At 45.8% G+C, this 16,507-nt stretch overlaps 1 protein-coding gene across 9 annotated transcripts; it reads right to left on the reverse strand.

Annotated features, from left to right (window-relative positions):
• Positions 1–237: 237 nt before the first annotated feature.
• Positions 238–11,831, reverse strand: MORN4 (MORN repeat containing 4). Of its 9 annotated transcripts, none has more exons than XM_040486066.1 (7): positions 11,722–11,831; positions 10,717–10,809; positions 6,723–6,788; positions 4,159–4,256; positions 2,560–2,674; positions 1,856–1,965; positions 238–1,607 (listed from the first exon to the last, which is right to left on the reverse strand). In XM_040486066.1, exons 4-7 carry the CDS (start codon positions 4,223–4,225, stop codon positions 1,459–1,461), a joined length of 441 nt encoding a protein of 146 aa, XP_040342000.1. In that variant the 5' UTR covers positions 4,226–4,256; positions 6,723–6,788; positions 10,717–10,809; positions 11,722–11,831; the 3' UTR covers positions 238–1,458. The 9 variants fall into 9 exon arrangements, with proteins under 9 accessions (XP_040342000.1, XP_040341997.1, XP_040341998.1 ...); XM_040486063.1 differs by lacking the exon at positions 6,723–6,788 and adding an exon at positions 7,703–8,041; XM_040486064.1 differs by lacking the exon at positions 6,723–6,788 and adding an exon at positions 7,675–8,041.
• Positions 11,832–16,507: the final 4,676 nt, after the last annotated feature.

Below are 16,507 nucleotides of genomic sequence, written 5' to 3' on the forward strand. Positions count from 1 at the left end.
ATCAGAAAGACTGAGAGACAAATCCCACTCAGTTCTGCCACTTCCTAGTTTGGGCAACCTGAGTCTGTCTGATTAAAAAAAAAAAAATGCCCCTACCCTGCAGAGGTCTTGAGAATTAGGTACTATGTAGTAAAGCGTGCAATGTCGGTACTAAGTCCCCATCTGTGATTAACTTTTAGAAACAGCAAATAGGTTGATTCATGAGGATGCAGAGCAAGAGTAAAGTGATGAAGTATAGGCAGTTCTGGTGATTTGTTTATTCCTCATAAACACTTGTTTCTACAGTACGACTCAGAGAATACATGGAGGCACACGGCTATAATTTCCACCACAGTCTGCTGTTGAGGAGACATTCAGTGTGAGGATAAGGGGCTGGGAGTGGGCTGGGCGTGTCTGGGTCACAGGATAATTGGGGGGCCTCCATGATGAACTACATAGGGATCCTATCGGTCAAGATCTGACCTCCCAGGCCTGATGGCCAAGCTCATGGTGGAAGAGTAAACAGTGGACCAAATGCAGGGAGTCAAATTCTCTTTTGGTTCACTGCAGTCCTAGAATAGGTCCAATTCTACCCAAACCCCAAGGGGTTGAGGTGGGTCTGACCTCCTAGTCCACTGGGAAGGGGCTGTGTCAGCCCAAGCCATCCCTAAGGATTCAATTACTCCGTGATAGGGCCTGAAATGGGCCAGGGATGTCTGCCCTTCACCCTGGAGTAACTAAAAAGTACAACTCCTAAGGTGACTCTTTACATCAGTGTCTTGACTATCCCCAGAAGGGATCCTGTCCCGTCTAAGAAAGGAGAGGCACAAAAAAGGGAACAGATTAGCTGCTGGAACTCAGGTAAGGAAGACAGCTTATAAAGTCAAGGGACAGAGAAACAGCATTCTTACCAAACCCTTCACAGGGGGAATAAGCAGACACAAATAGCAGTCTGGTAGGACAAAGGGGGAGGCCTGGAGCCATGAAGTCGACCAGCAGCAAATGGGGAGGCGGGGGGGACACACAGAAAAGCTCTGGCCGTGGCTTTCACAGGACTGCTGAACTATCTAAGCCACCCCTGCCTCTCTCCCTGTTTCTTCGGGGGGGCACAAAGCATTAGCCCTAATTTCGGGCTGGGATCAACTGCCCCAAATACAGGCGGAACGAAGAGGCTCTGCCCCACTTGGCAGGAAATCAAGGAGAGGCAGGTCTGCACTGGGCAACCCAAGGTGTTAGGGACACAGAATACCAACAAGTGAGAGAAGGAAAGAGAACTGGTGACCCTGCTGTGGGCAGCGGGGCCCGAGTCCTCAGAATTCTGTGATGGAATCCCTGCCTGGCGGGTGTGGGGGCGTCCCAAGACTTCTGCTCTCTGCGGGTATCCTCATGTCCTCTCACAGCCGGTACATCTGTTCACCTTGAGTGAGTAACGGGGCCTTTGCTTTACCCAGTACTTGTCAGCTGGCGCACGACGCCCCGTCAGGCAGTGAGATTTCTGGCGGACTTGGAGGCGCTCTGGGCCCGCTGCACGACTGCGGAACACTTCTCACGCCGCAGCAGCTTGTTATTCTCAAACAGGCCTTCGTTGCGAGGTATTCCATGAGAACCATCGGGGAAAGTCAGCAGGCCTTGGAGGGGGACAGAGAAAATTCGGGATGGACGAGGGCGTTAGTGACTCAGGGAGCGGCCTGATGCCAAGCCGTGAGGAGGACTCACAGGTCTGCTCTGGAGTGCAGTCCACGCGCTCGATGAACAGGAGTGAGGGCCCGGTCACTCTGGATCGCTGGACACCCATAAAAGCACTATAGCTGACAAGGTGTCCCTCCGCCCGTATGATGCTCCCCCCAGTCACCCGTCCTGGTGGGCTGTGACTTACCAAAACCATCCACTCTGCCATTTTTAAATTCCCCTTCAAATGTCATGTTGTCATGTCGAATGAAGACTCCAACGCCGTTAAACTTGCCCTGGGCGAACTCCCCCTCGTACCTGCAGAAACACGACACGTTAGCCTTTAGAGGGGTAGTGGGCAGTCCAGGTTAACTGCATGAAGCAGCTACCAATAAGTGTTGTTTATTTATTTATTTTGAGAGAGAGAGAGAGAGAGAATGAGCAAGGGTGGGACAGAGAGAGGGAGAAAGACAATTCTCAAGCAGGCTCCATGCTGTCAGTGTGGAGCCCGCTGCGGGACCCAATCTCATGAACCATGAGATCATGGCCTGAGCCAAAACCAAGAGTCAGACACTCAACCAGCTGAGCCACCCAGGCGCCCAGTAAGTGTTCCTTATTAATGCGAAGGAGCAAGCTCCACCCTGCCCCCACTCGCCCCACTCCCAACCGGCAGAGACGGGCCAGAGAGCAAGTGTGATGTGAGGCTCTAATTTCAAGGCGATAACAGAAGAGAATGGCAGTGGGGTGGAAGGTCACTCAGCGACACTCCATTTCAAATTTTAGATCTATTTATAAAGTAACTAATAAAAGAACTGCTTCCTCCTTGCCTGTTTTCAGAGGACCTGGGACATCTCAGGTCTGACCAGCTATTTATCACTATCAAAGCTGAGAAAGGAATGACCCAGTACTCGCCTTGAGCCATCTGAGAAGGTCAGTACCCCGAAGCCATTGAAGAGCCCATTCTCAAAATGACCCAGGTAGGTGCCGCCATCTGCAAACATCAGTTGACCAAAACCATGTCTGCGGCCTGAGCAAAGAGAAAGACAGTCGTCAGGTTGGGATGGGGCAGCTTCAGGGACCCCCCTCGCTGCCTAACATCTCTTGCCTTTTGTCACCCCACCCACAAAGGAAAGAAGAGAAGCAGTGACGCTGGCAGGGCAGAGAGCTACTACCCAGAGTCAGGCAGGAAAATCTGGCTCCCTGGACCTTCCCATCTTGTCACAAATATCAGATTGGCAGCAGGTCTCTGTAGGTATGAATGATAAGAGGCCCTCTACTGTGTGTCACACACTCTTCTGAGCTCTTTGTGCTTATCATCTTATTTAATCCTCACGGCGTTAGGAGGTGGGCACAGTACTATTATTGTTCCCATTTCACAGATGCAGAAACCAAGGCTAGGGAGAAGCCAAATCGCTTACTCGAGATCACAGAGCAGTTAAGTAGCAGAGCAAGAGAGCAAATGCGGCAGGCATCCTGGCCAGAGAGCCCTCAACACCTACTTATGCTGCCCTCTGAGGAAAACAAGTGCCCCTCTGCACGTCGAAGCCAGGGCGCCAACCTACCAGCCAGACTGGCGACGCTGGTTTGGGCTTGGTCAGGTCAGCAGGGCTGTGCTTACCCACTGACCTGACCAGAAAACAGCAAGATGCTGGAGGAGCAATCCTGTCCTCTAACAGAGTACGAAGGAGCCCTTCCGGGGGACAGAGGGTGGCCGCTCTAAATGGCTGGAGCCGAGGGGACAGCAGGTGCTGGGGAGGCAGGGGAGAGGCACGGGGGTGTACTGAGACAAGGTCACACCCAGTTGCACAGTTTCTCCTCTCAAGGCTCAAGGATTCATCAGCTGCAGGGATCTAGCGTGAAAAGACGTGGGTGCGTGTCTGGAAACAGCCTGAATGTCTCTTCACTGACTGTGGGAAGTGAAGGCTCCTCTCCTCGGGGTGGTTCCTGGCTTGATGGGACTGGACCCACGAGGCTTTTAAGTGGCCAGACTGTGTTTCTCAGGCTCTGAAGAATTTCACCATTCCTATGAATAGTTACTTCCGAATGTAATGAGCTGTCACAGGAAATTCAAGGCAATGGATGTCATTTGCTCTCAAGCGTCTGTCCTAATTTCTAGATCTTCCTTAACTTTTTAAGATGCATTAGAACCAAGTCATTACAATCAATTCTGCACTTTCTAATTTATGGGCACTTAAAATAATTCATTGTACTCTGCCTGGTACATAAGCATTTATAAACACAATTCCCACATGATAACATTAAAGGGTAAAAGGATACTAAAACACTTTATATTCAGAACTGGAAAGATTTAACTCGTTGCTGGAGACTGGGCAAACAACAGCATTTTCTAATTCCTTTACTTAAGCCTAAAATCAAATAAAGGAAAGGCGCTATTCAGATTAAATCCTGGACTTAGACATGAAGAGTCATCCAGCTGGCTTCTATAGCTTTATGTGTTTGTCCTTTAGTCATACGAAGTATTCATCATTTGACCCCTAGGGGCCCTCTCACCTTCCTTCCACTCGCCGCGATATTCCTCCCCACTAGAGTAGGTGAAGGAACCTTTTGTGAGGGTCATGATGCCAGCTTATGGAAGAAAAGTATGAAAACTGCAGGGAACAAGCAGAGGAGAATCGGAGTCACAGGATGGCTGGAGGAAAGGCCAGCAAAGCAATTTTACAGATATATTCTATATACTTACCAGCCTGGTAAGTATATAGATATTACCTTAGATACATTTAACAAATATACCCACCTCTCCAAACCCCACCCGCAACCATCCCCTCTGTTCAAGCAGTCTTATCCTCCTACTGATCTTAAAAGTTATCAGCCAGGGGGCACCTGGGTGGCTCAGTCAGTTAAGCCTCCGACTTCGGCTCAGGTCATGATCTCGCAGTTCATGAGTTCGAGCTTCACGTCGGGCTCTGTGCTGACAGCTCAGAGCCTGGAGCCTGCTTCGGATTCTGTGTCTCCCTCTCCCTCTCTGACCCTCCCGTGCTCTCTCTGTCAGGAACTGAATAAACATAAAAAAAAATATATTAAAAAAAAAAAGTTATCAGCCAGTTCCAATTTTCTATGACCTGGGATAGAAACTGAGGATTAATCTACAAATATTGGCTTGATACCTACTATGTGTTTAGTTGATGTATAAAATATAGTCTCTTCCCTCAATGAGTGTGCAATCTAGTTGCTGAGGCTAATAACTGAACCACTGAACAAGACGAGAGATCATGTAATTAAGCATCAGACTGGATGGCAGAGATGAACAAAGACAAGATGGCATGGACCACAAACAAGCAGTGAAGAGGGCAAAGGGCAGCTGCAGATAGAGAAAAGCTGGGCAATGAACGCACAAGGAGCAATGATGCCTGTATGTTCGGTGGAAAAATATTAATGTGGGTTTTACTGCAGTTGAAGGTTTATTTAAGGAGTAACAGGAAACAAGTTTGTCTTAGGTACTCAGCCGAAATCTGAAATCTGAAAAAACCTTTCAGATTTCATCCAAACGCCCTCATTTTATAGATGGAGAGACAGAAGCCCAGAGAAGTTATAAGCAAGTCTGTGCCCGAGCTGGAACGAGTGCCCTGGCTTCCCCTGACTGCTGCTGGTTCTTTCTCTCTTGTATTGCATGCTCTGCTTTCAGGGCCAGGCTACCTTAAGGAGACCTTCGAAAGCTAGGCAGAAGAGTCTACAGCTAATAAGACGGGGGAAAGGGGAAGGTTCTGGGGGTTTGTGAACAGGGATGTTAATATGAAAGCGGCGCTCATGGAAAATGAATGTGGCAGCGGGAAGCAGGATGCTTTGGAGCAGCAAAAGCCTACAGCCAGAAAAGCTTGCAAGGCGGGAGATGTGCTAATTCGGTAGACTGTGAACATGAGCACAAATTACTCCCCCTCTGCTCGTGCCCTTGTGATGTGACATGGCAGCACCTCCATTAACAGGCAGTTTGTTCCTCCACGCACTGGGTCTGGGTGGGTTCTATGACTTGCTCTGGCTAATGGAACGCGGACAAACGTGATACAGCAGAGGTCTGCAAAGCGCCTACACACTGGGCTTGCCTTCTCACTGCACTTGGAACTGTTCTGCCCCCATGTGGACAAGCCCGGGCTAGCCGGCCGGTGACAAGGGGTCACGTGGAGCTGTTGTACCAACTGACCACAGATGCAGGGTGAGCTCGGGCATGACCAGGGGAGCTGCTCTCGAGCCCAGCTCCAAATTAATGACCCACAGAATCACGGACTAAATACATGGTTGTTATTTTAAGCCATGGTGTGTTATTACCCAGAAAAAGCTAACTGATACACCCAGGTACAAGATCATAAGACCTTAACAGCATAATGGGAGCAGAAGGAAGGAATAAGTAGGACAGAGAAGCTGGCTAGGTATGGCTTCACGGGTGTAGTAAAAGAATGCTTGTATTCGATTCAAAGATATCCAATAAGAAGGGGGTTAAGGCAAACCATAAGAGACTCTTAAATACAGAGAACAAACCGAGGGTTGCTGGAGGGGTGCTAGGTGGGGGATGGGCTAAATGGGTGATGGGCATTAAAGAGAGCACTTGCTGGGATGAGCACTGGGTGTTATATGTAAGTGATGAATCACTAAATTCTACTCCTGAAATCATTATTACACTCTGTGTTAACTAACTTGGATTTAAACAAAATTTAAAAATTAAAAAAAAAAAGAAGGGGGTTAAGATAACCCAAAATATCATTAAATGCATAGACAAACAGAATCATCTGACATATTTTTTAAAAATGCAATCCCTAGTCCTTTTATAATTTCCTATATCTTTTTACTCACCTCATCTTTTCCAGATCTAAGCAATAAAACATTTTTGCAAGTGACTGTGACAATGCAGAGTCCTAGGCCCACAACCAGATCTACTGAATCAGATTTTGTAAGTTAGAGCCTGGGAATCTGCAGTTTCAACAAGCACATCGTTAGACTGTTAAACATTTGAAAGCATGGGAACTACTACTCCAATAAACAGCTATACTATGTGTGAAAGTTCCTTGACCTAGAAATCATCATTGAAAGGTCCCCTGTTATTAACAGCGAAGCTAGAGTCTGACCCTCAAGCATCTGATTGAGTTACGACAGGACAAGTGCACCCCTTCTTCACAACATGGGGGCCAGACCTGGAGGACCAAACAGGAGTGAGATTTTAAATCCCTGCAGGCCTGGCACCAATGGCTAGCTTCTTTCAAGTCCCAGAAAAGCTCAAATCACACACAACATTAAGGGTTGTATTGCTGTCTCCATTATGGAACATCAAGATGGGGTCGCCAAAAGTAGGTTCCACAGTACAAGAGGGATCTGGCATGTTTGATACTAAAATGCTTTAAATGTTCAACTTGGAGGGGCACCTGAGTAGCTCAGTTGGTTAAGCGTCTGACTTTGGCTCAGGTCATGATCTCGCGGTTTGTGACTTTGAGCCTTGCATTGGGCTCTGTGCTGACAGCTCAGAGTCTGGAGCCTGCTTCGGATTCTGTGTCTCCCTCTCTCTCTCTGCCCCTCCCCTGCTCATGCTCTGTCTCTCTCTCTCTGTCTCTCTCTCTCTCTCTCAAAAAATAAATAAACATTAAAGAAATTTTTTTGAAGATAAAAAATAAAAAAGCAAACAAAAAACAGACACCTAAACTCACACATTCACATCGACTGTAATGGAAATTTCTTTAAAGTCTCATTATAAAAATGCTACCAACGTGATTCAAATAACATTTTGGAAAAAAAAAATCAGCCAATGTTGACTAATGAGGTGAAAATTCTAAGGTGAGGAAAAGTAAACTACAATTGCCACTCGTGTATTCTTTATCACCACCCTATGGGATATTTTAATTTTGGCCTCTGTCATGATGCTTTTTGATACAGATGCCGCAAGCCCAGAAATGGTGTGATGTGCAAACAGCTGGGCCTGAACAGAGTGGGGCTCAGTGACATCTTCTGGGCCCTGGCCCTGTCTCAAAGCTCGCGTTTCTTCCCAGCTATGAGGACAGATGAGTTTTGAGAATCCCTTGCTCTCACCCAAACCTGGAGCCGCATTTGTTTCTACCTCCTTAATGAGGCCAGCTTCGGAAGCTCTTCCAGTGATGTCTGGGAGCCCCTTCCACAGCGTCCCCAGGGATTTTCTCGCTGTTGTGGCGACTTGGGAGCTCCATGTCCAGGGTCTCTCACACAGCAGAAGATATCCTGAGACAGGGGCCATTTTCTTCGTGTGTTAAAGCCCCTCAAAACCTCTGGGGCTATCTTCTCTGAGAGATGACGCTGGTTCCTGGTGTGCCATCTCTGTCCCATCAACGTTCCACAAGGTCAGCGTCCAATTTCAGGTCCACAAGCCTCTTGTTGTCAGCCCGGCATCAGTGTGCCTGGGGTAGAGGCCAGCATGACTGTGCTGCAAATACAACATTAATGAGAGGAAGAGAAGCAGTTTCCCACTGAAACTGCCAGAGGAAAACTTTCCAGTCCAGATAGGCTTTGATAACTACAGGCCGTCTTCAGCTCTTCCCAGAACTAGTGAGGTCAGCACGCTGAAAACGCAGCTTATGGCACAAAGCTGAAATATTTCATTCCTTCAAAACAAGTCAGAATCTTAAGGGCCATATCTTATAATAAATCTTATAACTAAACCACCGTTCCAAAACATAAAACACAAAATCATTATTCAGGCAGTAAGATGATAAGATAAAGGCATTTCCTTTTGATGTTTGGCAGCTGTTAACTTGTCTTCACTCAGAGGTCTGGAAGGAGTTCTTGTGGTGTCATGTGAGGAGTCAGTTTGACTGCCCAATGGCTCATGGGGAGAGAGAATCCCAAGCCAGCTCTGCGCTGACAGCACAGAGCCCAGTGCGGAGCTCAAACCCACGAACTGGGAGATCATGACCTGAGCCAAAGTCAGATGCCTAACTGACTGAGCCATCCAGATGCCCCTATTTTTTTTATTTTATTTTATTTTAAGTAGGCTCCATGCCCAACGTGGGGCTTGAACTCAAGACCCTGAGATTAAGAGTTGCATGCTCTACCAACCGAGCCAGCCAGGCACCCCTGTTTGCTTTTTCTCAAGGCTACATGAAATTTCCACATAGTGGCATCCCACTCCTTTCAGATGGACCAGTAGACGGTCCCTGAAAGAAAGTGAACAGTGTTTCTCCAGTTTGAAGACTATCTTTGGACAAAGTATTAGCCGGCCACTCAAACTGTAAACTTTGCCACTCTTTTGGTATGCTGTTAGCTCTTAGGGAATATATCCTAAATTTTCCAGTGAAACTTGAGAGATCATCCTCTACCCAATGGGGCAGGTTGTATTTTCCAAAGACGTTTGCAATCATATCTCTTGTATTACATGTTCTACAATTTGACCTTGCCACTGTTCCATGATAAAGATGGAGTGTAACTCTTCTTCTCTGAATCTGGGCAGGCTTATGAATGCTTCAACTGACAGAACACGATGGAAGCAATGGTGTGTTCTAAGGTCAGATCAGAAAAGGTGATGCATCGGGCGCCTGGGTGGCTCAATGGGTTAAGCGTCTGACTCTTGTTTGTAGCTCACGTCAAGATCTCACGGTTTGTGGGATCAAGCCCTGAGTCGGGCTCTGCACAGACAGTTTGGAGCCTGCTTGGGATTCTCTCTCTCCCTCTCTCTTTGCCTCTCCCCCAATTTGTGCACGCTCACTCTCTCTCTCAAAATAAATAAAACTGAAAGAAAGAAAGAAAGAAAGAAAGAAAGAAAGAAAGAAAGAAAGAAAGAAAGAAAAAGAAAGAAAGAAAAGGTGATACATCTACCCTCTTGCTCAATGGGACACTTATGCTTAGAGACCTGAGCCACCACATGAGAAGTCTGACTACCTGGAGGCTAATGTGCTGTGAGGAAGCTAAGCCACAAAGAGCCACGTGTTGGTGCTCTAGTTGGCTGCTCTCAACTTTGAATCAGCCCAGCCCAGGCGCCAGCTGTGAGCAAAGGAGCGTTCAGATGATTCTAGCTCCCGGCCATTAAGTCAGCGTCCCATCTAAGGTATCATGGAGCAGAAGGAGGTCATCCCCATGATGCCCTGTACAAATTCCTGACTCACAGAACCTGTGAGCATCATATGGTTGTTCTAAGCAGCTAGATTTGGGGTAATATATTATATGGCTATATAGTAAGTGGAACATCATCTCTCCACGTAACCCTGCCACCATCATCTCTCATTTGTTTTTCAAAAATATATTTCCATTCCTTTTTTTACCTAGGGAGACAAACTCCCTTCAACAGCTGGTCAAAATGACGCCCATCCCCAAGAACATAATCAGCAGTGCTAATTAAGGAAACACATGTAGACTCTATGGCCTCAGGCCATGGTTGAACACATTTGACTAGAAACTTCTACCTAGTCCAAATAGTTGATACTGTCACCACCTGGGACAGTGTCGGGATCTTCATTTATAACTTCTGTAACTAGCCATGCTAAGTAATAGTCACTTTGCATATCCAATGACCCCAAAAGAAATCATGGTCATTGAGACAAATCTAGTTCAATACAGTATAGCCAGTGCTAATGAAGACTGAAAACCCAACACTTTAATAAGCATGTAAACCAGTATTCGTGTCAGTTACCATAAAAGTCTTTTTAAAGAGAACAGGTGGCCTAGGAGTTTAGGCTTCAGCTATGCATATGGAATCTAGTCACAAAAGCAAGAAGATTCATGCCTCTAAACAGATACCCACCCTTTCTGCTCTTTTGGTAGATGCGTTGCAAAGGATCAATCCAAACATTTATCTAAAAGAAAATAACTATTTTGTCCCTGAAATGAATACACGATTGGTCTGCACAACAGACTACCTCCCTGCTATCTTTATTTTCTCTTGACCCTGACATTTCCAAATAGAACTTGGAGACAGGAATGTAACTTTTATTTGTATTCCATTTGTCTTTTTTCAGATTTTAGAAATCAAACTTGTTAAAAAAATACTTATGCATTCACAATAACTTGTGTCCAAATTCAGAGGATTAAAAACTAACTAACATAAAAAGGAACAGATTTTCAGTTTAAGAATACTGTTTTGAGGCAGCCAGCTTTTCCCACATATACCTTTACATGGTTCCTCCAAAGCCTCCCCAGAGTATGAACGTCTTGTCAAAGTTCTCTTAATTATAAAGGAAGCAGTCTTAGGCTTTCAGAATCCTAAAGAGAAGAGGAAGAGCTTGATGAACAAAACTTAGGCTTGTAAGAAACCTAGAACAAAAAGTCAAACATTCTTTTTTAAATGTTTTAAATGAGCTTGAAAAAACTGTTTTTTTCTTATAAGTCTGCAAGTCTTTTTACTGTAAATCTCCCTTGAACTCGAAAAGTAAAAAAAAAAAAAAATTTAATAAAAATGTGTTGCTACTAGATAAAGGTCTTATTTAGGAAGACCGGTGTGGCGATTAGATCGAAGAAAGTGGGAAGAAAATCCTGACACTAGAACTGAGGGTAGTAAAAAACGAAACAAAACAAAACAAAACAACCTGGGGGTGATGGGGACGGCCACGATACTATTCTGTTTCATGGAAAAGAAAATGCCTGGACCGGGTTTTAATAAAGCCGAGTTACGCCCGCGGATATCTAAGCAGTTTGGAGGTGCCACTCAGCAGGGGTGCCACCATGAATTGAGGCATCTCATTCCCCAAGCCTCGTTGTGTGGGACGTCTCTCCACCAGAGTGTGAGAGGCGGACCCAGGGCAAACAAAGCCCTAGACCCAACTAACACTTCCTAGTCGATTTCCCACCCCGTTCTTGCATCCCAGCACCGATCCTTCCCTCTACCCGAGCTCTGCTCTCCCGCCTGGGTCAGGTCTCTGCTCACACTGGTCTGCCACCCACTCCGGACGCAGCCCCCACCCACCCGCTAAGCCGGGTACCGTGGGCTCTCTCGGACCTCGGCCCCAGCGGTAGAGACTGGAGGTCTGGGTTTGACACCCTATGGACCCCGCCCTCTGGTCAGCGCGTCCTGGGTGGAGTCACGATCCCCAGCCGGTTATCTCGGGATGGTCTCCTCAGTCCCTTCCTCACCGACCACATTCTCCTGGCCCCCTCCCTCCTGCGCTGCCAGCCAACCTGAGCTCCGCCTTTCGGGATGACAGTCACGCCCCGACGCAGGGATCCAGCTGCCGGGACCGCCGCTCCGCCGGGATCGCCCCTGCCACCTGCCTCTCCACCACCTCCACCAGCGCCTGCCCCACTTGACGCCGCCATCCCCGGCGGCCGCACTGGGCGCAATTCCCGCTGCCCATTGGCTGTTACCTAGGCAACCGGGAGCAACGCCACTCTCCATTGGTCCGGCCCGAACTCTGCGCCATCTTTGTGCGGGGCGGAGTGTCTCTGGATCTCTGGACAAACATCCGAGAGAGGGGTGGGGCTGAACCCATGATCCCACCTTGGCCACCCTGGTGAAGACCTCAGGTCTTACCTACCCAGAGACAGCCTAGCCGAAATGTCACACACACAACAAAACAAAACAAAACCTGGGTCAGAAGCAACAGTGACCACCATCTCAAGGGGCTCCGATCCTGTGCGGACCTTCAGAGTTGTAAATGGCCCCTCCCTGGAGTTTAAGGGCAGAACCCAAATCTGGCTTTTGAGGTTCGGTTTTGTAGATGGTAACATGCTAGACTAGGCAACTGCAGTTGAATGAGCGTCAACCCTGTGCCAGCATTGTGATATCAGGACACTTCCGCATTCATTCGTTGTTAGGATTTGTGTTGTCATTACTCAGATCCTTTGTATTTAAAATATAGTGTTGGGGTGTCTGTGTGGCTCAGTCCTTAAGCTCAGACTCTTGATTTCGGCTTCAGGTCAGGATCTCAGACGATGAGATGGAGTCCCGCCTGTGACTCTGCGCTGAGAGCACGGATCCTGCTTGGAATTCTCCCCCCACCCCCCGGCTCTCTCTCTGTGCCCCCACCCTCAAAAAATAAATAAACATTAAATAAATAAATAAATATAGTGTCAATATTGGAGCAAATCCTCCAAATACCGTGCACACCAATCCGTTTATCCGTATACAGTATTTATTTACTGAACAAAGTGAATGCAGCTAGAAAAGACACAGATCGTTGCCCTCCTGGAACTTACTGCCTCCATGTGGAGAAGAAAAGATTCATGTACATGTAAAATTCAAGATTATATTTCATTATTAAAAGAAGGCAAACGCATGAAGAGAATAAGCAAACTGCTTCTCTGAATTGGGGTTTTCCTCATCTGTGGAATAGAAAATGAAAATGATAATAATAATGATAAAGACTCCCCAGGACTTGCATGACAGTACAGTGTATAAGTGCTCAATAAACACCATTTTTACATTATTTTAAAAGACTTGGATTCTGTGTTCAAATCCCATGCCTGCCACCAAACGTGTGGGGCTTCAAACAAGTTATTAAGCTCTCCAGCCTGTAAAATGAGATTGGACAAGCAGACCTATAAGATTCCACCAGCTCTAACATTCAATGGTTAAACATGCTAAACTGTGTGGTACCGAATATAGATATAATTAGTTGTTGAGAGAATGGAGTGTCAAGAAAATAGATCTTATTGCATTGAAGAATATATATATCGAAATTTGATGAAATAAGGATGGATTGTGGTTAAACTATGGAGAAAAATTAGGGGGAAGATATGTTTTGCAAAATGTAGTGTTTTGAATGGGAAAATTCATAGATACACAAAGTAGAATAGAGGTTACCAGGAACTAGAGGAGGAGGGAGTTACTGTTCAATGGATATGGAGTTTTTGTTGGGATGATGAAAAAGTTTTGGGTATAGGCAGTGGTGATGGTTACACAACGTTGTGAATGTATTTAATGTTAACGAATTGTACACTTGTGAAATGGTTAAAATGATAAATATTATGCATATTTTACTGCAATGAAAATGTTTTCTTTTCAAGAGACCTCATGATCAGGGGAGAGGAGCAAAGGGAGAGAGAGAGAGACAGAGAGAGAGAGAAAGACAGAGAGAGAGAGAATCCTAAGCAGGTTCCAAGCTCATCTCAGAGCTTGATTTGGGGCTTGATTCCATGACTCTGGGATCATGGCCTGAGCAGAAATCAAGAATCCGATGCTCAACTGACTGAGCCACCCAGACGTCCCAAAAATGTAGTTTCTTTTTTCCCCCAAAAAATGTAGTTTCTCTTTTTTTTTTTTAATTTTTTTTTCAACGTTTATTTATTTTTGGGACAGAGAGAGACAGAGCATGAACGGGGGAGGGGCAGAGAGAGAGGGAGACACAGAATCGGAAACAGGCTCCAGGCTCTGAGCCATCGGCCCAGAGCCTGATGCGGGGCTTGAACTCACAGACCGCGAGATGGTGACCTGGCTGAAGTCGGACGCTTAACCGACTGCGCCACCCAGGCGCCCCCCAAAAATGTAGTTTCTTGATCAGAGCAGTGACACAAGGAAACCAGTGTTGTTGTTTTTAATCTTTTAGCTCAGTCTCCTCATTTTTCCTGTTTGTTTATTTTTGAGAGAGAGAGAATGGGGGAGGGGCAGAAAGAGAGGGAGACAGAGGATCCGAAGTGTGTGCTCTGTGCTGACAGCAGAGAGCCCTATGCAGGGCTTGAACTCATAAACCGTGAGACCATGACCTGGGCTGAAGTTGGATGCTTAACCAACTGAGCCACCCGGGAGCCCAAAGGAAACCAGTATTTTAAGAAAATTAATCTGGTAGTGATACTCAGAGATAATCAGAGAGATTGGAAGCAGAGAAACAAATTCATAAGCTATTTTAATAATATAGCTAAGACATCTTGAGAGTCTCAAAAGTAATGTGGCATCCATGAAAATGGACAGAAAGGGGGTTCATATGAGACACATCCCATAGAGATATTTAATAAGAAGCAATATAGTGTTAAAAGCACTGAGTTGGTGTGCCTGGATTTGGATCCAGCTCTGCCACCGACCAGCTGCATACATTACTCAGTTTCGAACATCATAGGAGCTGTAATGCCAGTTACATGTAGTCCATTTACATCCATGGAATATACAAAAAATAATGCCTGGCACGTGTGTAGCATTTGGTGAGTGCTAGCTCTTCATAGGTAATAGGGAATGTATTGATCCCCCCTCCTTTTTTTTCAGTAAAAGGAAAATCAAGTTCTAAGGGGTAGACTCAGAAATAAATTCTGAGAGTTTTCCATAGAGAAGACCCAGAATTCAAAGGAGAACTCTAAATCTTGCAGCTTTCCTTGACAATTTGAAGCTTAGGGGCTAAATGAGATCAATACCAAGAGATCATCTCTGTGACTATGATCCCTCGGACACAAGGGCAAGTACTACTGAATTATTTGATATCTGTATAGGGAAGGGAAATATATGTCTTGTAACTGAAAGGGGAAACTGTACGGACCTTTGCCTAAAATGGGTTACATGCCAAAAAAACATTAAGACATTGTCATACATGTAATTAAATAATAAGTTGTTTCGGGGTGGCTGGGTGGCTTACTTGGTTGAGCATTTGACTCTTGGTTTTGGCTCAGGTCACAATCTCAAGGTTCATGGGTTTGAGCCCCACATCAGGGGCTGAGCTGGCAGTGTGGAGCCTGCTTGGGATTCTCTCACTCCTCTCTCTGCCCTTTCCCCGCCTCAAAATAAATAAATAAACTTAATAAAACAAAAAACAAAAACAAAATAAACAATAAGTTGTTTCGAATCAGTACTTTTACTAGCTGTGGCAATAATTTGATTCAAGAAAGAATGATTATGAAATATTGGTTACTATTTGGCTGGTCATCTCTTGCGAAAACCCATAGTCTAGTCTGCTGGTTATTTTAAGCACAAAACAAATACAGCACCAACAATAAAAAAGCTACCATTTGTTGAGTGTACTAACCACTATGCTAAGTGTTTTACATACCTTCTCTTAATTTTTATTTAATTGAGGAAGGGATAATTCCCATTTTACAGATGAGAAAACACACTCTTAAGTGTTCAGATGGGGTTCAAACTCAAATGACTCTCATTCTCTCTTTTTTCTCTTTTCCTCCAGTAATATAATTACATTATTCCTTCATAGCACACACCCCCTTTAAGGCCTTTGCTGAAGGCCTACCCCCAAATCGTTGAACTTCTATTATGGAGTTTTCAGTTTTCATTGTTGGCTCCTTTTCTGCTGCCTCAGAGGGCTGTGTGTCTTCAGCTTGATCTTCCTTCTCTTTTCCACTACTAAAAATATACTGAGTCCCTATTGTGTCTAGACACTGAGGTTTTACAGCGGTGAATAAAACAGTCATGGACTTTTACCTCATGGAACTTTTTAGTCTAAGACCGTATCTTCCATCAATTAACAAATAAGCATTAAGCATCCGGGCCAGACACTGTGTAAATTGCATTAAGGCTGTGATTTTTAAAAACCTTTTTATTTAGGCAGATTAGGTATTTTTCTTTGCTTCATTTTTGTCTCGCTAGCACTTTAGAACATAGTAGGTACTCAATAAATATTTTATGAATGAGTGCATGATTGAATGAATGCAGATACAAAGACTAGATCTCTCCAGTTTCACAGCTGGTTGGTTCATAGCAGGCACTCAACAAATGACTGATTAGGTAGGCTACTTTATTGAAAGCTCCCAGAGACAGGTCAGCAACAGGAAGCTAGGGGCGGGGCGGGGCTGGTAAGAGCAAGGGGCGTGTCTGACCTGGGGCTGGCTCCTGGAGCATGCGCGGTCTTCATCGACGGTGACGGGCGAAAAATGCGGAGGGCGCGATTACGTAGACAGTGGTTCTGATTGGCTACCGTTCGCGCGCGAGGGGTCGTGCCTACGCGTCGCCAAGTAAACAGGCTAGGTAGGGGCGGGGCTGGCAAGGCGCCGCGACCTGGTTGGTCAGGAGGGGGTTGGGGGTGTCTCCGAT

This window comes from Herpailurus yagouaroundi, unplaced genomic scaffold, assembly GCF_014898765.1.
Source record: "Herpailurus yagouaroundi ecotype Mexico unplaced genomic scaffold, PumYag 163, whole genome shotgun sequence".
NCBI lineage: Eukaryota > Metazoa > Chordata > Mammalia > Carnivora > Felidae > Herpailurus > Herpailurus yagouaroundi.